Genomic DNA, 23092 nt, shown 5'->3' with positions numbered 1-23092 from the left:
TCTGCAAAGCAAAGGGAGCTGTGGCCTCTCTCCTTATTGGGTTCAAAGCAACCTCTAGATAAACCTATGTGTACATAAAATTCAATCATGTCTGAGCAAGGGGTGAGAAATTCTGGCTGCCCCTTCACAGTCCAGCTTAGTCCTCTAAGCTGCAGAGATGTGAGATACTCCAAAAGCAGGGGCCAGAGTGGGCTCGAGGTGAAGAGCAGCTCTGTTTCTGGGGCTTTCCAGGGGTTTTCTTGTATCCCGAGAGGAGTGTTTCACGTTGATGGTAGTAGCGGTTACCAAATTACATAAAATAGGTTATAGAAGTTATTGCTTTGCCAAGTGCTCTACAGTAAGTGATCGGCTCCCCTTAGTGAGGGCCTTTCACAGGCTCATGGGGTTTATTTGCTTCGTTTCCTCACCCCTCTGCCCTGGGAACCTTCCTGTGCATCGCGGGAAACAGGGAGCCCTGCTCCTGTCCCCGCGGGAAGGTGGCCTCGTTCTTGTCCCTGTGGGAGCCTGTGCTTGCGCGGCACCCTCACCCATCGATGAGAGAGAAAAAAGCATGAGAGAAAAAGGACGATGGGAGAAAAAGCATCATCCAGGAGAGATGGTCATGGCTGTAGGCGTGAGTAACATCTTTCGGTCAGGCTGTTGGTCTAGCAGCAGCTTCCTGGTTATTTTTAGACTATGATATCCAGCTGAACCCTGGGGTGCTGAAGAGCCCATCCAACCCCGGCTTTGTATGACCCCGTTTATCCCATTATTTTTTTTTTAACTAAGTACCGTGACAAGGAGCCTGCGCAGGGCCGAGCGCTGCCGGCCGGGGGGCGGAGGGGGGGAGGCCTCGGTCCCCGCGGCGGAGGCGGCCGTCACCGCCGCCTCGGGGCTGCGGCTGCGCGCGGCGACTGCGCGGGCGCGGAGCGGCGCGGGCGGCGCGCGGTGAGTGCGGCGGGGACGGGGGCGGCTCGGGGGCGAGCTGCAGCTTTGGGGGGCGCCGTCCCGCGCGTTTGCGGTGAGCGGAACTGGGTTACACAGGGAGAGGAAAAAACGGTTTATTTTTCCCCTTAAAAAAGCTCCCGAGATGGTGGGTTCAGCCCGGTCGCAGGTAGGTGCCTCCTGCAGCAGGAGGAGGCAGGGGTGCGGGGCGTCAGTGGCGGAGAGTGTTTTCAGCCCTGCCTGTAAGAGGATTATTTTTTTTTTCTTTCCCCGCTGTTTTTGCCCTGAGCGCATCCTGGGAGGTGGTGCTCACGGTGGAGCATCCTTAAATGGCTGATCCTGGAAAAGCAGGGAGATGAGAAAATGGAGCGGGTGGGGGGTTATCTGTTTGCGGGGGAGGGAATGGATGCATGGGTATATGTATGCATAATTCTATGGCATGAAGGGAAAACAAGCTGTCGGGAATGATCACCCAATTAAAATTCAGGCTTGTAAAATGAATAGGAAAAAAAAATGAGGTTATCGGCTTTTGTGCCCACGTTAATTACAACAGAGCAAACATTTAGTGAAAGGCTTCCAAGGGGAGCAAACGAAAGCTAGTTGTTGCAGGTGGGGAAGCTGATGCCCGGATTGCGTATAACATCCTAAGAGAGGAACAGTAACGTTATTCAGCTCCTTTAGTGGTTTCTGGTGCTTCATTTCTAAGTGCAGGAATATAGCTTGGAAAATAGCTTGAGCCCGAAGAGTTCTCTGTGTTCAACCCATACTTGTCTAAAACAAGATATTAAATGGGGTGGAGGGAGACGTGTTTCATTAAGTGAGGCAGCGGATCTATTTGTTTGAAGGGGCTGGTTCCTGGATGCTGTGAGCAAATGCGAATGGCCCGGAGGGATCTCGGAAACCTCCTCCTGTTCCCCTACCTTTTCGACAGCAAGAGCCTCCCTGCTCCGATTCCTCCCACCCCGCGCCTTTCCCGCAGACCCCAGGAGCTCGGGTGCGTTTATCGCAGCAAGACCAGCCGAGCTATTTCCAGAGCCTTTCCTGCTGTCATTTATCACCAGATTCTTTCCTTCTTCGCAGGTGACCAGAATGGCAACTCCTTTGCTTTGCAACGTGGCGCTTCTGCTGCTGCTTGGATTGGCCTCAGCCTTTAGCCACAGCTCTCGGAGCCCCGATAAGGTTTCTGAAGCAGATATCCAGAGGCTCCTCCATGGAGTGATGGAGCAGCTGGGTATTGCCAGACCCCGAGTGGAGTATCCAGCACACCAGGCCATGAACCTGGTGGGTCCGCAGAGCATTGAAGGTAGTTGACTTAAACTTTGGATTATACTGAATGTATCAGTAATTTGGTAATTCTTAGCCTGCAGATAATTGTTGTGAGCGTGTGTCTGAAATTATGGGGTTCTTTACCTTGTTTTTGCCTGCTGCTTGTTTTAAAATCCTCATCCTTTCTTTACTGTCCTTTAAATAATGATTCTGGCACAAGAAGTGGTGATATTTGGAAAAAATGGTTCTTAGTAAAAGTTATGTTGTCCTAGAAATGTCTCAAAATGGCTTTGTACAAAATCTCTCTCCTGTGTTATGTTTATATACAGTATGCTGTAGCAGCGGACAGTCCACTTACCTCTTTGTTGGTATAAAACAAACATGAGCTGTAGAGCTGAAACGCCATGGATTTTTGGAAATATTTGTGAACTAGAAGAACTCGAAAAATGCTCTTGTGCAAGAGGAGAGGGGATTATGCAGGGGGCTCTACCTGTGTGCCCCAGGACACTGCAGCTCACTGTGGGAAAGGATCAGAGATCCTGCACGCAGTGGGAAGCTCATGGGTGCAATGTTGTTTGAATTGTAATGTACTAGCTTTTATTTTGAGAATTTAGTGAATGGTTGAACGTACATAATACTGAATGTATCATTTAATGTGCAAACATCGAAAACAGCAGGGAATTCCAAATCTTTCTCACAGTATAACCAGTCTCTCACAGCATACCATGTCTTTAAAGCTCGTGCTGAGTCCTCGTTCTTCACTTGGTCTGCATTTGGAGTTAAAGAATGTCATAGTCAAAGATAAAAACGCCTTAAAGGCAGCTTTAGGAGAGAAATAAAACTGAATATGCATTTATGTAAGATAACTGTTGACCTAAGCTTACATTTTTACTAGAGAAGTGTTCTTAGATACATCGTTATTCTGCAGCCTTAAGTGGCAGTGATTAGGCTTAAATTGGTCTGCACCTTTTCTTGCCTGTTGAGTGTCATGACTCAAGAGTGTGTAAGTTAGCAGAGACTGGCAGAGGTAGGTAGGCTGACTCGCCTGCTCCTTCTTTTTCCATACTTTTTTATTACCCCTACAAGTGTAAGGAATAACAGGTTTCTGATCCTTGAGTTTTTATCTTTTTGAAAGCAGAGAAATTGCATGTTAGCCTTTAATGAAAAGATGAGGAAATCTGGACCTCTAACAAAGAAATATTTCATCTCAGCTGTTTGCCATTACTATTTAATTACAGTGATAGCAAAAACAGATTAAGAATTTCTTCTCTTAAATCTTGAAACTCTTCTGGTGCCTGTGAACTAGAATAATACTAGTTTCCAGTCAGCCCTACAACTTACCACAAAAAAAAAAGGATGGGCTAACCTTTGACTTTTTTTTTCCTTTTTTTTCTCCTTTTTTTTTTTAATAAAGTGCTCATATATAGATATCTCTTCTTTGGATATAACAGATTAAAACTGAAAGGGAGTAATTTCACTTTAAAAATTACATTTAACATTCATCCTTTGATCAGCTGTGGATGACTTTATTTTAAGTGTACGACAGTTATTTAACATTTTATTGAGAACTCTCTACAAAAGTGAAACTTGAGATAAACGATATCAAGCAGTGTTAAAATAGACATGCAAATCAGATCTTCATGTCAGATATTTCTTCTTGCAAAGTCTTCTAGGTTTTTCAGATAAAGATCACTTACTCTTTCCTTGGTTTCAGTGGTGACGGGTATATATGCCTACATGCAGATATCTCTTAACATGTCAGGTTAGAGACTTAAGCTCACAAAAAATTTTGAAAAAGTTATTTGCAGCTGCTTTGTTTACAATTCCAAACTTAATTTGATCTCTTGTATAATACTGTATAATATATAATACTGAAACAATTTAAAAACATATAATTTGGTAAGTTTTGCTCCATTAGTTTGTTTTTAAATGTACACCATGAATTACAGTATAGCTAATTCAGGAAAGTCAGCATTGCATTCGCCACCAGCAATTTTAACTACATTGTAAAAGACTTCAGAGTTTAATATACTGGTTGCCAGTATATGCCAAGATATTACATACCAACAAGTATCTAACACTTGTTGCTTTGGCTTATTGTTATGTGTGCTAAAATTTGAGGAAAAAATATACAAGTTCTGCTTGTAGTAAGTGTCAGTGCATTCGAAACAGAATTGATGACAAAGAACAGCAAAATGTTATTTAAAATAGCCTGCTTTTATGAGAGGTTTCTATGTATTAACTTATGCATGCAGGTGTCTGCCTGCAAAATTGCATTTTGGCCCTGCGCTCTGCCCGCTCATTACTGTCTTTCCAAGCCTCTGGCATTGCTGACCCCCGAGCAGCTCCAGGCTGCTGACGGTTCCTAAACAAAATGAAATGGGAAATGGAGTTGAGCGGAGCCCTTGCCCTCTGGAGAGGGATGAGGGCAGGAGGCACCTGAGCCCGACTCCCCCGAGGCCTTGCCATGAAGTGCGGTTCTCACTGCTGCTGAAATACTGTGTTCTTCTTGATCTCCCTCATTTTGTTTGGGGCTTTGGATCTTATTCTCTGTGAAACGGTTGCATTTAGAATTAGAACCAGAATCTTCTCTCATCGTGTTTGTGCTGAACCTGTGCTGAACTCGTGCAGCCTGCTTGTGTCCCAGCTGCTGCTTGGCCAAGGCACCAGGAGACAACTGAGCAGCACAAGACACAGGTCACGGGCTGTTATGTTTAAGCAAAGAAGCCCGTGTCCGCAGCACAATAAAATTTTCTATGGACTGGTGGAGACGGGACTTGTAACTAACACTTTAGTCTTCAGTTTGAGTGGAAAGGCAGGGTTTGGAACAAACTGAGGCGAAATAGTGGTTTTTTCTTATTAGAAATAATCACAGCAAAGTGTTCATTGCTCACTACTTCCTTGAGGGTCTATCTTAACAGGGGAGTTTTTGTTGGTTTTTTTTTTTTTTTTGATTTGCTATTTTCCGTAAAAGGAGTGGAGTGTGAAGTTGCGTATGAAAATCTCAGATTTATGAGAAATTCTGAGCTGCCAATAGTGTTGGTTTCCGTCCATTTTCCAGAACATAGCTTGCAACTCATGTAGACACTTCAAACCTGGTTCATGTGCCTGTGCCAGCTCCTCATCACCCTGTCACTGTTTGGGCATGCATCTGCTTTCCATTTTGACCAGATGTTGTATCTCAGAATAAGAAACATTAACAATTAAGTATTTCTCTACAGAAAAATTGTTTTGAACAGAATGTTTTCCTTACCACTTTTGGGGGAGTCAAAAGTTGCCCAAATAGATTTGCTGTGGATCTGGAGCGATGTTGGAAGTGTGGGTGCCACCAGCCCCACCAGAGCCAGGATTCCAGCAGTGCCACCGAATTTTGAAAAGGTCGAGATTTCATCAAGAATAGTTTTAGAATGTGGTGCTGTCAAGAAGAGATAAGTTCTGGAGCTTTGGATTTTATTAAAACAAGAAAAAAAAAAAAAAGAAGAAAAAAAAGAAAAGCTGAGATAATATTGTCGTGTTTATACTAACTGCTTTATTCTTGTGAAATGTTTGCAGATTTCTGAGTGATTATTATAACAAACTTTTTCCAGCTGAATAAAATCATAATTTTACACATAACAAAAATACTATTGCTGTTAGTTCACAAGCAGATTTCCTAATTACACCCTTTTTCCATCTCTGCTATCTTCATCTTTTCAAATAATAATCATCACTTTTTGACTTAAGATGTGAACAGCCAGTCTGAATGTATTGCAACAACCTCCAAATCTTTTTTATTTTTTTTCTCTCCAAAAACGTTTAGGGCTGTCTAGGCAGGAGTCAGCTGAGCGCACACACACTTGCTGTTTACCACATGCAGCCGCTGAAAGATGGACACTCCCAAAGAAATGTATTTACCCAGCGTGTGTTCTCTTTCCTGAGTGATCACTTAGCTTTGTTCTTGATGCACAGGACAAAAATGTGTGGCTTACTCATTGAAGGGAGATGTCACTGCTTCTGCTTATGTTAGAGGCTTTAGATTGCTACTTTCTGTTTCTACTTTCATTTCCTTCCCTTTGCATTTGTCAGTTTACCTGTGTGTTACATCAGGGCAGTCTGTAAAATAGGAATATTCCTGTGCACTGCAGCCAGCTGATGGTGCATCGCGTGTGTAAGCACAGCAGACACCGAGCTCAACCTACCTGATCAGGGAGGGGTTGGAAAAAAAGGCACAATAATGAGTTCTCTGTTAGTAATGGAGTTGCTTTAGTTGTTTTTTTATTTGTTACTAAAATACCGTGCAAGTACTGCTGTGCCATCTTCATGTATCCCACTGAGAACAACACGGTTGAAGCTGTTAAGAGGGAACAAAATGCAGTAAAACAGTATAATATGCTTTATGAAAGATGCAACATAGATGTTAAATGGACCAATGCCTTCAGCACTGCAAAACCATAGAAACTGGGATTTTCGGCCTGACAAGATGTTTATGAAGAAGGGAGTTACATGTTTCTTTTTGCATGGAAATACTATAATTTACAGGTGTTAAATTTGTGCAACCATTTGCTTTCTGAGCTTCCGTTGTACCATGTGGAGGAGAGCAGTAAAATCTTGCTTTAGACACATGAGGGCAGCAGCAGCTCGCCTCGGGCCATTTAAAGCCTTATTTCTTGGTTCTAAAAAGTCTTATTTTATTTTTGAAAACATTGCCTGCTTACAATTCCTTGGGAAAGCATTTTTGCTTCCCTTATAATTCAGTCCTCCAAAAAATATCTCGGGATTTTTTGGCCTGATTTGGTTGGTTTTTTTATGTGTTTGCTTGTTTGTTTTAGCATGTTTTAAAGGAAGCTGTGGTTGACATAGGTGCTGGCATGACAGCCCAGAGACTCTAAAGCTTTCAGCCTTCAGAAAGGCTTAGTGCTGCCAACCTGAATGGAAGCATTAAATAATGTCCCTTAAATCCTGCCCGGATCATTTGTAGAAAGGAAGCAAAAATGGTGCCTCGTTCAGGAAGGTTGGCCCTCCTGCAGAGGCTGCTGCCCAAAGGAAGACGTTTAGTTTGGTTTGGAGGGAAGCAGAGACCTGCTCACCTTTTAGAAGAAGGCAGTTACAGCTTGTAACTCACCTGACTGAGGTGACCAAACTCAAGTCTGGAAAATTATGTTCATGTTTTTCACTCGCAGCTGTCAGTTAATTACTTAGGAGCGGAGACAATATCATGTTGCGTGAGACCTACTTTTGAGAAATGTGTGGGGATTGCTCGGGCACGGCGTTCATGCCTGGTTAATAACGGTGCTGTTTGCGCATTCCTGATGGGAGAAGCACGAGGGCCAGCGCCGACCTGTCCAGCCTGTGACCCCAGGCGGCTGCTCCCATTCCAGGAGGACGTTTCTGCAGGGCCGGCAAGTCCTCCTCGCCCGAAAGCTGCAGGAGCGACCCCGGCGCCCCTCGGGCTTGGGGCTGGCGACGTCTTTACACCCCCCAACCCCTGGGCGCTGGGGTGGCGAGAAGTTATCCCCGTGGCGGGTGGGCACCGTCACCACTGGGGTGGCAGGGATGCTGCCCTCCTGGCTGCGTCCCCCGGCGTGGGGCAGACCTCCCACAGCCGCTTCGGGGCCGCCTGTGGAGAGCACGGAGAGGCAGCGCAGCCACGGGCGTTGGGATCAGCGTGTCTGCTCCGTAGAAGAAGGCCCCGGCACAGGCAAAGTTAGGTCTGCAGCGGGGCGGCTTGTGCTGAGGCACGTGTGACTTCAGTCAAAGAGTGTGTTAGGGCCTGACACATAGTGAGCAGAATCAACCCTCGGCATCACTCTACTAGCGATACTTATTTTGTTGTTGTTTGTTTGTTTTTGCAAATTATCGGAGAAGCCCTGCAAATATAACTACCACATTTAACGTGGCCATCACAAATCTGAAACCTGAAAAGAAAAAAGGGCAGGACTACATATTTTAATACATTGATGTGATAGACATCTGGATTTTTATAGATATTACTAAAAATGCCTGCCATTTTCTTTCTTTCTTTCTCATTTCCTTTTTTTTTTTTCTCCAAAGTGCAATGTCTAATGCAACCAGAATTGGGGTGTCAGCTGGTGATGGGTGTTGTAAGAAAGGCAATTTAGAATGCCAATTCCTGAGTTTAAAAGTTAGGAAGCAAATGGCATGAGTGGTGCCATGTCCTTGAATAGCCAGCCCCATACAGGCTGCGCAGGTGCCGCATGTGCTTGCCTGCCTGGGATATCTATGGGATCTATGGAGAGGGAGATCAGCCCTCAGATCTGGGGTGCTGCCCAGGGGATGCAGCAGAAGTTTGTGAATCCCTGTTTTTCCCTGTATCCTGCTGTTTTCATGTGGCTGTCACTGAGGGAGTTGGGACTGTGAACCTTTATGTGGAATTAGCTGTGTAGCTAAAAGGGATCAATTAATTAGATGCACTTTTAATTTAATTCCCAGTTATTTTTTCTATGTGATTACCAAGAGAAATAAACTGATGAGAGAGGTAAGAAATCTGAGGAGATAGAATATGACAGCTGCTGTGTTATTTTATAGTATTTATAGTGCTAGGAGATTATACAGAGAAACTTAATATGAAATTGTAAAATTTTATCAAGCAATGAAGTGTGATTCATAACTATTTCAAAAGAGTGAAGATTGAGGAAATTATGAGGTGCTCTTGTTTTGTAAGAATTTTTCTTTGCTTGTCCTTTACATGAATAAAGCAAGTTGTGAGCACATCTTATACAGCAGGATTTATACCTTTTTGTAACTGCTGTCTAAATCATGTTAATTTCCTCCATTTCCATCAGAATTTTAAATCAACTTGCCGGAGGAAAGCTTTTTTTCTCCTTTACTTGATTGAATGAAAAGATACTGTAAAAGTCTTACAAGAATTAAAGTGATAAACTTCATGAAATAGAGCAAAACTGTATATGGACAATATGGACCTCTCTTGGGCAACTCCGGTGCCTCCACGCTTCACATCACGGGCATGAAGGAAGTACTTTTCTCTAAGGTTGTCGACATTGGTGGATCACTTGGACTGGCCCATGCCAGTGACTGAAGTGCTCCCGTTGGGATATTTGCCTGTATGGGGTGCAGCAGGTCACCTTTGGTGGCCTTGGATGCTGTTTGCTGCATGTGGGGCTCTTTGGCTCTGCTCCTGCCTCTAGCCAGGGTCACGGCAGCTGCTGCTGCTTCCTGCTGCTCCAGCCTTGTTTATAAAAGGGAGCCCTTATCTCCCAGCGAGGTGAGAAAGCTTTCTGCTTGGACTGAGAGGAAATTATTAGGCTCCATTAAATCAGCACCGCTCAACCGAGGGAGACGTAAGGGGCTGCTTTTGTGCTCGGTCAACCAGTGTGCCGCTGTTTTCTTTATTGTGCATGCAGCTTGAGTAATGAGTAACAATGGCATGTAAGTTACAATTATAAATTCTTCATGGAAGAGGTGAGGGCATTGCTTTGGTCCTAATATTTTTGCAATTGAAAGCATTCCCTACTGTAAGCATTTGTACTTTTAGCAGTTAAAATATGGGGTAAAAATTGAACCACTCACAGAAAACAAGATCAGTAATTATGTGATATGTGCTTAAAGTTTTAAAAAACACACTGAAATGATTTTTTTTCCCTCTGAAAACAAAAGGAAAATTAATCTTCATAGTTTTAAGAAACTTTATGCCACTAAGAGATAACAGCTGCTCCTGAAATCAGGGAGCGTTGTCTGCCTGGACTTCCCCAGACTGGCTATAAAATGAGAAAGGAAGGTGCCTATGTTTGCATTTTTCCCATTCTTGATTCTCCTGTACTTTTTCTCCAGCAAATGGACCCTCTCTTCCCTATTCACTTTTTCAGTAGCTCCTGTAGAACAGAGGAAACCTGAGGATGTTTGCCTTCTTGCATGCCTCTCACTTCCTCACCTGAGTCAATGTTGGCCACAAAGAAGAGTTGAGTCCCTAGGATGAAGCTAGCTAAAGATGCAGGGGTGAAAAGTGGTATTGAGACTGCAAGGCTTATAGGATGTTATAAAGATATTTAAAATGTACTATTTATGTTTTTGCAGTCAAGATTTTGGGGACAAATTGACTTAGATTGCTTGATGGGGAATCTTGCAGCTAATAAAAGAGGGAAAAGGAGGATAATGGACGTGGTGCCGTATAAAGATGCAAGAGCCCCAGGAAGCATCCTGGCAAACTTGCTTTTGGCTAGGGATGAGGCATCGCTTTTGAATGTGATGACAACACAGGAAAGGCAGATAGCTCAAGGTAACTGGCGACAGAAATACTTGATCTAGGATAGCATGGAAAGCTGTCACAGCGAGAGGAAAAATACGATCCCTGTAGCAGAGATGACACACTCAAAATTATTATGATGATTTTTTCCAGTGATAAGGACTAGTAGTTTAGATTAACAAAACATTTTGCAAGGTAGTGAGGATGGATTTGCATCTCAGATTGCTATCTGTTTCCATTTCATGAACTGTCTTACAGCAGAAGGCTGATAGACCTTGCAGATCTTGGAGACCAGCCCAGGCTACAGTCTCATAGAGCTTCTCAGGAAGCAAAGGGCCCTCTGCTTGTGAAATTCAAGCAGCCAGAATAGCCACCAGAAGAGTCTCCCCACATGGATTTTCTTCTCCAGCAGAGCCTTTCCTTGCTTGTCACCTCACTGAAACGAGGCCAGAAGATGGCTACATATATACAGCAGCTTAAAGGAAATCCAAAGCTTAAGTGTGAAATACAGACTTCAGTCTAAATGACCAAAGCCAATAGTGCTTCATTCTGTGGAGGGAAGTAAAATAATTGGGTGCTCACACCAGTGCCCTGCACCAGAAAGGGAGCTGAGCTTTTTGCTCTTGTGTGCAGGCAGTTTGTACAGCTGAGATGGGGAAAACAGGAATTTGTGTGTCCCATCCCTTCTCGGGAAAGGACTGAGAGGTTTTGTCTAAGCCAGTTTCAAGTGATTTAATGATGGCATCTCTGACACTTCCCTTCTGTAGGAAACAAGGGCAGGTTCCCCAATATTTAGTCCTACTTGCTTTTGCTTTTTCTCTGTGCCGAGATGTGGTCCAGGTTCTAGAGACCTATCTCATGCTGTCTTTTTACATGATAGTGTATATTTTGTATCGCAGTGTTTTGAGTTGGTACCTGCAATATACATAATCCTAATCTGTTTTTTCAAATCAGTAACGTTATAATACCAAAACTAACGCAGTTTGTGACATGCACATAATACCCCTATTTGGTATAGCCAGAGCGTTTTATTTGTACTATTGCAGTCTTTACAGAGTACAACTATTTATCACAGTTTATAAGGAACAAGCTTTGCTAATGCTATTAAATCGCTCGAGTGTGCAAAAATATGGCAGCAGAGCAGGTGCTATTGTCCCTAGTTCTTATGGAAAGAAAGGAAAAACCTTGAAACAATCCTGAACATTTATCCCTAAAGGAAATGATCCTTTATATTAATATGAAAAGATGGTTTTGTACGCAGTCAAGGGAATTCTTGGCAGTCAGTTTAAACTTACATGCGTATATATAGCACGCTGGAGCCTGCTAAGTAACTCTGTTTTCTTTATGGATGGAGCTTTGGTGCCAAGAGGTCTGCACCAAGTCCAAGCATAGATACGCTCGTATCTTGTGGATTGTCCCACAGTGAACTGCCTTGAATATAGGATATTCAAGCACATATTGATTAGGCGATTCTGTAGTTTACAGCAGAATTGTAACCTCGTGCTTTTAAGTACAAATATGCAATCAATCTTCATATGCAGGAGCTCTGTATGGGAGAGATATTTTACGCTCTATATTAGGTGTCATAAGACAGCTCTTTTAATCTCATCGCTGTAGTGATTTTGTACTGTTCTTAAAAGCATCATCTCTGTGTTGTCTGTAGTCTGTAGATGTAAAAGAAAGTTGCTAGTGAAGGTATCGGTATTCCGGTTTCAGTCCAAAGACTCATGATCAGCTACAAGGGAAAAACTTCATAACACATCTGCAAAGCTTTTCTAAGATTTCTTCATTTCTTTTGTGTTTCTTACAGATCTGTAGAACTTCCTCAAACATTGCACTACAAAATAATAAATTTGTGTTTGGGGAGGAAAAATTAGCATTTTAGTTAGAATTTGACTTAAATAAAATGGGAATATATGTGCTTGCCTCTGTGCTATAATGTCAGCTTCCAGTTGTTTATTTGCAAAATCGAGTCAATTTGACTCAACTGCCACTTCAGAATGTAGAAATGGGTATATAATTTGTTAAGACTACCTTATGTTAGCAATTTTTGAAAGTGGTTTTGTTAGCTCAGGATGCCTAGCCACATCAAACATACAAGTTATAGTAGCAGTATTTATTTATAAGTCTGGACAGGAGGACTTGAATGATTCTTCTGCAGCAGCTTTCATGTTCAGAAGCTTTATTTTGGTCGCTTGGATCTATGGAAGTTTAGAGACTATTTGGTGATACGACAACAATTGTGCTATTCACCCAGATGGTTATGTCTGCCTTCACTCTTTTGCTCATATTTTTCTGTCATTTAAGTTCTTTTTTCTCTCATTCCTTGTTAGTGGAATTTCTGTGTTGAATCTATTTTGTTATCCCTCATTACATTGAGTTTAAAAAAAATTGTTCTGCTGTCACACAGCCTTCTTGGTACTCAAAAACTATGCTAGCTGTTGCTGCAGTATGAATACTTATCTAATGGCAGGGGTAAGAAAACTTATTTGAAACTAAGTTTTTATTTAAATTCAAAAGAATACTATAAAATAGTACTTGGAGAACTCCTCAAACAGCTGGGCTTTAGCATTTAGATGCATTTGGCCAGTAATGCGTGCAAAAAAGATCTGGAGCACGTAAATATTTGTAAAAAGAAATATAAAGAAAAGGGGCTGTACTTGGTTCTCAAAACCTTCCTGGAAGCCTTGGAAGCCTGTACTTGGCAAAGGCAAGGAGCTCAAGCTGAGATGTGTGGAGGAAGGAAGGAGAGCTGCACTCTCAGCCCTCTGTGGATGTCGTGCTAATATCAGAGCCTGAGTCTAGAACCAATCTATTAAATAAAAGTACTGAAAGCTCCTGAACGTGATGTTTCGTACCATGACTAAAGTGTAGGTGTGCATATGCAAGCCTTCCATTAACTATATGGACTAGATGATCTCTAGAGGCCCCTTCCAACCACAACCATTCTGTGATTCTGTAACTACTAATCATTTTTTCACCATTACTGCAGGAAACTCAGATTTGTATTTAAGAAGCTGTTTAACCCAAAGATATTTCTTCTAGCTGTGAAGAACCAAATTGGATATAATTCTTGGGTGTTTTCACATAGATTAATTTATTGATGTTATTGATATTAATATGTTGTTATAAATATTATTAATAATAAAATGAAAATATAAATTCTAGGCTGTACACAGTATTCTTTCTTTTTATAATATGATTAACTTTGCTTTTTTGGAATGATACTATCTTGCTTGGGTATTACTTGTTGAAGTGAACAGGAACCTGGCTGCAGATGACTGTGCAGTAAATACTTCACCAAAATACATTGCCATTATTGTCTCTGATAATGAAAGTTTGCTTTTCTTTCCTTTTTCTTACCTATAACTTATATAGCTAAGGGAAAAAACGTATTAGATTAATATTAATAAGATTAATAGTAAGTGGCTGTGTTTGTCTTGTAATTTTGTTTGCATTAGCAAAATGACCTGATTTAGGTCACAGGTTTATGTATCTGGAAAGAGGTTTGGGGAATCTAACCTCTGCAAAATATTTATATATATATTTTTTATATCCAAGTCTAATCAAGAAATATTTCTTGGAGAAACTAAAATACTTAAACCTTTAATCTTTTACAAAGACAATCTATATAAATCTTCTTTGCTAGGTGGTGCTCATGAAGGTCTCCAGCACTTGGGTCCTTATGGCAATATCCCAAATATTGTGGCTGAGCTGACAGGAGACAATATACCAAAGGATTTCGGTGACGATCAAGGATATCCTGACCCTCCAAATCCTTGCCCCATTGGGAAAACAGGTAATTTTGCTATAGCCTTCATGCATCCCTACTCATCATACAGCTGGCTCTGTCAGCTCTGTACTGAGCAGAGCGACATCTGGTCATCGGTCATTGGTGTGCCCATTTGTTCTCCACTCTAGGAGCGGAACAGTGAACAATCAGAGATTTCAGATTTTTTCCCCCTTTTTTTTATGTGCAACTTTTGTGTTGATGTATGACTTCTAGAGAAGGTGAGGTCAAAGAAATCATCTTAATTTTCAAGTAGAGGATGGTGAGATTTATGACAGTGTCTTCTTCTGGAGGGAGCGCTTTTTTCAGCTGGCCCCTGTAAAAAGTTATCGTTCTGTACAGATGAGATTTACCCTTTTTTTAGAGACTTTCATTGTGCCAGAGGAATGAAGCTGTCTGCCCTGATCTCCAACCCAGACCATGAGTCAATATTTAAGATACCTTGGCTCCTATCCATGTGGCTTTATAGCTCACTGAGGGTACGTCTACGCCAAGAAATGGAGAGCTACGTGGACATACCCTAACTCATTACAAGCGAGTTGCTCTGCAAGAGGTAACGCAGGCGCCGAGGATCGGAGTGCTCTTGTACCTGGGTCACTCGGTACATCCCTTAGTTTATGCCCTCTCCAAGCTAAACCATGCGTGTGGCTGCTGCCCGGGGATCTTTAATGTAGCACTACATGTGCATGATAGAAGCATATCCTGGGGGAACTGATCTTTTTCCTATGAATTGAGCCAAGGAATGATTTCCAGTATTGAGAGCAGTAGTAAAACACCCATTGGCTGCCATGGGAGCTGGAACTGGGAATGAGCACTCCATTTTCTCTCAATTTTCGTTTGCGAACCAAGAGATCTTTTCAAAGTCTTTTCTGCTTAGTCTTCGTTTGTGTTATTTGGATAATGCAAAGCAGGTGTCCATATTCTTATTTTAAAATGTTTTAACTAGCTCGGAAGTAATCAGAAAATAAGTATTTGTCATGAAAAGTTTTGCAGGCAGTATTTTCACTTTTCATTCAAAAATAGAGAAGAAAATCTAAAAGTCCTCACTAATGTTTTCTATTAGAGCCCCTTTGGTGATGGTGATTGCATCTCTTTTGAAATAATACCTAAGTTTCCTTTTTGTTCGATACAGCTATTGTCTGACAGGTTATGAATGATGGTTTTATGTTTCCTTATGCACACAGGCACATGCACAGACTTTCTGTCTTGCATGCTTGCCCGTCAGGCTTCAGTTAGTGATTAGATAGCTAAAATAAAACCCTGGCATCCAGAGAAATGACTTTGAAAATCCCTTCAATTTTCCTTTTTTTTTAGGTGAAAAAAAAACCAATAGAGTCAGATATTAACACGGGGCAAGTTCTTGGGAAAGTGCTGCCTGGTCAGATAAGCTGCTCTGTCATAGGTACACAGGGAGTGGAGATAATATCTACTGGGATTAGAGTAAAATGTTTTTCAGAGCCTTAAATGGAAATTCAAGTGGTGACTGTTAAAACTGTATTATGCATACAAATTACCAGAGGCCTTCCTCAATCAGGTCTGTGGATTTGCTTAATGGAAAACAATTTTTCCAGTCCCTGTCTGCATACGCACATTCCACAGTGGGAAGACACACGCCTGGAGCACTGGAGCCGGAGACTTTTGGACAAGCAGTCGCAGAGGGCACGCACATGGCCAGCTCGCCTTGGTGCTTGCTGGCAAAGGGCACAGAGGCTGCCACATGGGCTGCTGCCTCTCTCTTGCCACCTGCTTCTCGACTTGAGATGGTCCTGTCCCCAGAGGGACAGAAATAACTGCTTGGTGCTGCTAGCTAAACTCTGACAGGTCCCGAGTTAGCCGGTAGTGTTAGTTTTTCCGTTTCCTATTGGCAATTTTATTTTCCTTCTCCTGAGGAGAAAAGAGAGAATGCATCATCTGTTGGATGCTTTCCAGGATGCTAATCTTCCCAGGACACTCGCTTCAATTCATACTTAATTTAAGCCTTTATTGTCTCCTCCTGCATTTCACAGGAAAAGAATCCATCTGCAAATATATATATATATATGTGTGTGTGTGTGTGTGTATATTTTTTTTTTTCCATGATTGTCACAAAAGGGCAGAAAGAAAGGCCCACAGGTAGCTTTTGGAGTGTCTTGCCTTCTGGCAGACCTTATTGCTTGGTGCCCAGCATTAGCTCCCGCTTTGGAGGATCCCTTGGGGCAAGTCCAAGAAGGTCCCGAGCACACGGTGCTGACAAGTGCATGCAAAGGAAGGCCAGGGGCAGGTCCCATCCAAAGCCCTGCTCTGGGCCAGTGTTTCTGAATCCTTGCTTAGGGCAAAGATCCCTTCCTTTTGGTGGCAAGTCAATAAGAATATTTTAAACAGGGTATTGCATCCGGCATGGCACCATCTGTGGAGCAATCTGCTGTGATTAAAGGCTGTTCCTGGATGCCCCGGATCAGTTGCCAATCTTCAGAAGTGTCTTCAGCACAAAACTTGGGTCTCTTTGCGCTTTTATGGGAACTCTGATGCGTAAATGATTTGCAGCCGTTTTGAACAAAGTAGCAAACCAGCAATGGAGCTCCATGAATAGCTGCTTAGTAAAGGAAATTCTGCCTTTGCTCACAGAGTCATTGTAGCATGAGCTTCAAAAGTATTGCTTAAACAATTTCCAGCACTTCCTGTGGGCATTTAAAAATAAAAATAGGACCTCCCTGAATAAGAATAACATGCAGTTCTACCTAAAATTAGTTTCAATCACTGATTTTAAGAAAAGAGGATGGAGGGTGGGGGGATTTGGAAAATAAATGGATTTAGCTTTGAACTCTCATTTAGTTTTATTTTTTTTAGAAAAAATATTTGCGTATGTACTGACAAACTAATCCTGAAAGAGGAAAAAGTGGTATTTTGCAGTCATCTCATTCTCTAAATGTTTTGTGCAATGACTTTTAAGAATTTTGACCCTAAACATGAGCATATTCGTAGCACATATTTAAAGATGCTAGGCATTCAGTATTTTCTAACATGCTTTTATAGTTGCTGATGGGTGCCTAGAAAACACCCCAGACACAGCAGAGTTCAGCAGAGAATACCAGCTGCACCAACACCTTTTTGATCCAGAGCACGACTATCCCAACATGGACAAGTGGGTGAGTACACAATTCTTCCTGATTTTGCTGCATGTCGTATTGGGTATTTCCTGCTCCATGAGATAAAAAGAAGTCACAAGGAGTAGACTGTATTCGTTGCTGGAAAAGTTATCACCCTAAGGGAAACTCTTTAAAAAGATTAACTTACCCTTAAAAATTTTGGGGAAAAAAGTGCTCAGAAAAGTGGAAAGCAATTGATGTAAAGCCTATTAAAAGCAAATGGAAATCCTTGTTTTATTACCTCTCTTAAAGCATGATAACTATGTATGCACTTGGTAAATGCAGCAGCCTACAAGTCAATAGTGAACGTGGCTTTAAAAAGTCTAGGTCTGGAAAACTCGTGGGGATTCCCTGTGGCCAGGGGGAGCTAACTGAGGCTGTTCTGGAGCCTGTTGCGAACAATTAGGGTTAGAGGGAAGCGTGAGGGATGGATGCTAGCCCTGGAACAGGGACAGAGCCTGCTGGGCATTGCTCATCCCTGCGGTCCAGTCTTGTCTCTTGTCCTTCTCTTCGCTCTTGTTCGCATGAAAGCAGAACACCGATACATTCTGGTGAAATGATTGTACTATAACAATATATGTATATATATATATATCAGAAACCCATTTAATACATTGTGTATAATAAACACAACCGCTATACTAAGGGCAAAACCCTTGCTCTATGCATGCAAGGACTTAAATAACTCCAGGAGGGCTATTTCTGCAGGCTAGAGGCTCCAAAAAGAGCTCTGCAGCTTAATCTTAGATTACATCAGTTAAATGTCCAATCCCAAATCCATCTTCAGGCGCCAGGAAAACAATAACAATGGCCATAATTTATGCTTCTAGAACAAATCATGAAATCTCATTATACATTGTTATAACACTTTATTTAAGATGACTCTAACGCAGTGTTCCATAAGCGTATATTGGTAAATGGACATGTTTGGCAGCCTCTGTTCCTGCTGTAATCATGAGACAATGATTCATCATTTATAATCAAACCAGTATAAGATTTATAGCCTTAATTACTTATGTGAGTGCTAAATTTCTAGAGAGAATCATGCCAAAATCCAAATTTTGGAAACTCTTGTTGCATTCTAAGTAATTACCATCAAAGCTTTTCATCTTAAAAACACCAGATGGTGAACTTTATTATTTATGCCAGATAATGCTGTTAGTTTTCTTATTATTCATAAGTAATTTATTTTCATAATGCCATGTTGAAGACTATAAAAACACTTCTGCAAATCTTTGGCCTTTTGCAATATTTCAGAATCAGGGTACATACTGTGTTGTCATCAGCAACATATATATTAACAAATGATAGGTAATCGTTAGTGAATACTGGTCTTTTAATTTTTCATTTCTACATCCATCACTGCTAATTCAGGGAAAAAACTACGCACGCATGGATTAAAGCAGACTGCTAAGTCCCATACAGTAATCATATCTAGCTGCAGCATAGCCAAGTCCAGATCTTTCTAATTAGAGATGAAACAGCTGGTAATGTACATGATCAAATGTTCTGCCGAGATCCAGGAGTATTGCCCTGACTGCCTCCTCATTGTGCATTACTGTGCATTAAAAAGATCAGGAAATATAATGGTATCTGCTTTTATAGGTGTTCCCCCCTGTGCCCTGGAAAAACAGGAGCAAAATGGCACTCTAAAAATTAGCTACCTGAGACTTTATAAAAGAGCAATGAAGAGATAAAGCAGATAAGATCTTCTAGTTTTAGGTCACTTATTGGCATCTAGGTTAGATGGGTCATAAATGAGGAACTTGGCAGACTGTGAGCTGCATAGTAGGTCACTATGTGTATCCACATATCCACCCCCAAAAAAACCCTCTGTGCTCCTGCTTTGGCAGAGAGAGCTTTGACTAGATGCCCAAAGGGGATGTAAATATTGCATTGATATATGATATACACAGCTCCACAAAATCACGGGCGCTGCGGAAGGCCCGAGGCTGTCACTGAGGTCCAGAGCCCTCCCAGCCGCAGCGTCTCACTGACCCCTGCAAGCCAAGTTGCATTAGGAGGATAACTTGCTTGTTTTTGAATCATGGGAAAGGAACAGATATTTTGTTTGCTTGTTTTAGTAATTTGATATCTCACCTGCAAAGCTGTGGGACCTATATATTACCCCTGGGTAAAATGCATTTTGCAAAGCAATTTTTGAGATTCTTATACAACAGTCTATGATTGGATATAGATGTTAGATATTATATATAAATAATTGATAAGGCATTTAAAGATATAAATATATAGATCATGATACACATACATTTTTTTTTCTCTTTTTTATTTTTCTTCCCCTACCTTTGTGAAACTCTCATCTGTATCAACATATGTCAACATACTTACCTGCGGGCATCTGAGAGCAGGCTCCATGGTGGATTTAAAAAGAGGAGGGAATTTGAGACAGATTTTCTCATATGACTGTCAGTACAAAGAAGAAATTAAAAGACAATGATATTTTTCAAAAACACCTCTTTTTACTGTAGCAATGAATAATATTTCACTTTCAGAGGAGTAATAATGCTGGTTTTGTCTATCAGATCTACTGCAAGGAGCTAGGCTGGTAGAAAGGAAGGTAAATGGAAAGTAAGGATTAAATATGCCACAAAATGGAACCCCCTGTTAAGGGAGTTGCTACCTCTTCCTTCTCAATTTTAATGAAAGCCTGGAAGGAGTCACTCTCGGGCTTCACTTTTTTTCCAGTTTCCATTACTGAGAGTAATTTTAAGTGCATCTTTCTTTGCCAGCTCAGATTTGTAAATATATGCATGGCAGTGAATATTACTAGGCAGGGTAGTTATGGTAAGTCAAATAGCCCTTTTCAATTTCCAATAGCAAATATGGATTGTTTATGGATACTTTAAAGTAATCAAATGCTTGGTATAATCAAAAGTGGTAATCAAGTCATGCTTGGTGTTAGTAGTAGGCTATAAATTGCCTGCTTTAAGGACAAGAGAAAGCCGTTCTCAAGGTATAAATTCTTGTGAATGTGGGGTTTTTGGGGTTGTTTTTTTTACTAGTTTTGCTCAATCACTGTGCAAATTGAGATTACAAAGCTGTTAATTATCATTGACTTACACGTATGTCAGTGATCTGTGAAAGGTTTTCTGGCACTAGTTAGTTGGTTACAAGTATCTTCACTCAGGTGCTCAGCTCAAATCCCAACCCACAGCACCTAAGCTGGGTACCTGGGCAGGGTGCAAGGGAAGCTGGAGGAACAAGGTCACAGTGGTGCTCACAGTCGTGGAAGGGCTAAGAGTTGACCTGAGTCCCCCTCTATGTTCCTTCTCAATCAAGAATTTCCCTTCAGAAGTGCAGCACGTCGCACATCTCCAGATAAGTTTTATCTTCATCTCGAGGAACACGGTGCCTGATTTCTTAGGTGTGAGATGAGAAATGGCCAGTGCTTCCAAGCAAGTTAAACAGCTGATGTTGTCCAGCCTTTATGGCTGGTGGCTTTATGTCTCCATGCTCATCATCATCACACCAGCACATGCTTAGCTTATGGTCTGTGATCTCGTGTTTTGCTCTACATGTAATACTATACATATAATAGTAGCTATCGTCTTGAAACATTTGCAAGCAGACTAAGCAAAATATGATTTTCCTGAGCAGGAACAGTTCAATTGGAAGGAATTTTTGTGAGCGATAGGAATGTAGCTGCAGTAGTCATAGCATTCCTTTTGTTTCAGAAACAATATTTTCCCTTTTAATGAAAAGTGTAAGGTCAACCAGTTTATGAAGAGGGATGTCAGTGCGCTTTCTTTCCTACAGAGGATAATTCACACATCTGTGGAGTTTGGTTTTTTGATGTTAAGTTTTCCCTACGTGAGTTTGCATAAATGGCTAGTCAAGAATGTCTCCCTTGGCCAACTTCATCTGTGTTCCCTTTTGGCACAGCTGAAATAAAATAATCGAGGTTAAACAAGAAATAGGCCTTGTGAATTTGGGGTTTAATGTACACGAGGAGTACAAAACAGACAATTTTGGCAGATTTCATTTTAACACTTGAAAATGTTTGTTTTTTCTCATATCAAGGCTGCATAGAGAATAGAAATGTTTGGTGAATTTGTCCCTCACTAGAATTACACTTTCTATTTATATGATCAACGTTAGGTCAGTTGTTTATAGCAGAATTAATGGTCTTGTTTATACAGTGTTCTGCTTTTATACATGTAATTCTTCTCTCCTTCCATTTTCAGGTTAGAGTTTGGTTTTGTTTTTCTTTGTAATACACAATTGAAACAAAATGTGTTGAGCATGTGTGTGTTATTCTAGACTTTATTAGAATTCACTACTTGTATGAAATATAACAATATGTGGATGCACTTATATAAACTATGGTCAGAGGGGTTTTTTTTTTCCCCTCATCATCATAACTTTCCTTTCTGCCAAGATGTTTTTGGCAGTTTTTAAAAGATTCAGTCTATTAAAAATGTTATAGACCAAATGCTTTTGAGAAACTTTATTGAGGGCACTACTTAAACAAAGAAAGGGTTGTCGCTGAGCTGATTTCAGCAGAACTTTGCACTGGGAAGCGTTGATATCTGGAATGAAACAAGCAAAGACAACAAAACAGTAGGAATGACACTGATTGCAGTTTTTAGCAGGAATTAGAAAATCGCTTGTAAAGGGAAACACTTTTGCTCTTTTACTGGTGTCACCTCCAATGTGAAGACATACCAGAGGCAGGGCTTTCACACACTCACTCCCTCTGATCTTTTGTTTTGTTTTAAATAAGTAGGTGTGTTTTACATGTACAATGTCCTATTTATATCGTTGTTCCAGCACGTACTTGGAGCGCCGGTGCCCTGAGCACAGGCAGGCACGCAGAACGGCTTGCAGGAAAAGCTGCTGAGCTTCCCCTGGTTGGTGACACTAACTAACTGGTCCCCAAGAACTGCACAACAGCAGCAGTAGCATTAGCAGCAGCATCCACATATCTATTAGTGCATCTTCCCTTTACAAACCCATCTAAACTTGTTTCTAAATATTCATATACTAACATTATTGCTGTTAAAAAAACAATATATATATATATGTATATATATGACTACCTTTTTTTTTTTTCTTTTTTTTTCAGAGCAAGAATTTACTCTTTGGGAAGATTAATGGTGGTCCAAAAAGAAGGAAGAGGGTAACTATCAAAATACTATTACTAGCCCTATAGATGACAGCGGCAGCAAAGTTCAAATCGTATTGCTGAAATGAACATTCTGCGTGATAACTTGGATTATGTTTAGTCTAAGGCATTTGCATGGTAGCTTAGACAGTGCTTAAAGCTGGAGAATCTCCGTGACTATCACAACTTGCTCCGTTGCAATCCTGAGCATAGGATGTGTTTCTCTAAATAGCCTGCTGCTGTGTTTTCAGAAAATGCACTTGAATGCAAATCTTTAATTTAAAAAAAAACCCTACTTTGTATTATTTTTTAACCTTTTTTATGCAAAACAGTTTGCATAAAAACATTTTAAATTATTTAAACTCTTTTTAAACTAGATTTTAAATTTCCCATTCAAAATATAGGTTAAATTAATTACCCATGCACGGCAGTAGCTGTTTAGGTGTAAATGACAGATACATGGCAGATACAACTTGATTGACCAATGCAATACACTTTTGTTTACCTCACAACTTGTGTCACCGTGTCCCAGCAGCTTGACCAACAAAGGTGAACAATATCTTGTTCTGCTGGCTCTAACGCAAGGAACGAGATCTATCCACGTATTGCAGAGAAATTCTGCATCTCACTACATGCATCTCACTACATGCATCTCACTACAT

General features: G+C 41.2%; 1 protein-coding gene across 2 annotated transcripts in view; it reads left to right on the top strand.

The window, feature by feature from the left end:
* Positions 1-553: 553 nt before the first annotated feature.
* Positions 554-23092, top strand: part of SCG5 (secretogranin V) — a 26910-nt gene continuing 4371 nt past the window's right edge. The window contains exons 1-5 of one of the 2 annotated variants that reach the window (XM_026051809.1): positions 554-613; positions 2005-2227; positions 14040-14189; positions 17193-17305; positions 22392-22445. In XM_026051809.1, the coding sequence (XP_025907594.1) occupies positions 596-613; positions 2005-2227; positions 14040-14189; positions 17193-17305; positions 22392-22445 (558 nt within the window). In that variant the 5' untranslated portion in view covers positions 554-595. Of the gene's footprint in view, positions 614-1036; positions 1094-2004; positions 2228-14039; positions 14190-17192; positions 17306-22391; positions 22446-23092 lie in introns of those variants that run through there. The other variant, XM_026051810.1, reaches the window with a different exon arrangement.

The sequence above is a fragment of the Nothoprocta perdicaria genome, unplaced genomic scaffold (assembly GCF_003342845.1).
Source record: "Nothoprocta perdicaria isolate Ctin4 unplaced genomic scaffold, notPer1 scaffold_8, whole genome shotgun sequence".
Classification (NCBI taxonomy): domain Eukaryota; kingdom Metazoa; phylum Chordata; class Aves; order Tinamiformes; family Tinamidae; genus Nothoprocta; species Nothoprocta perdicaria.
Note: the sequence above shows the minus strand (reverse complement) of the source record. Positions and strands in the feature narration are given on the sequence as shown.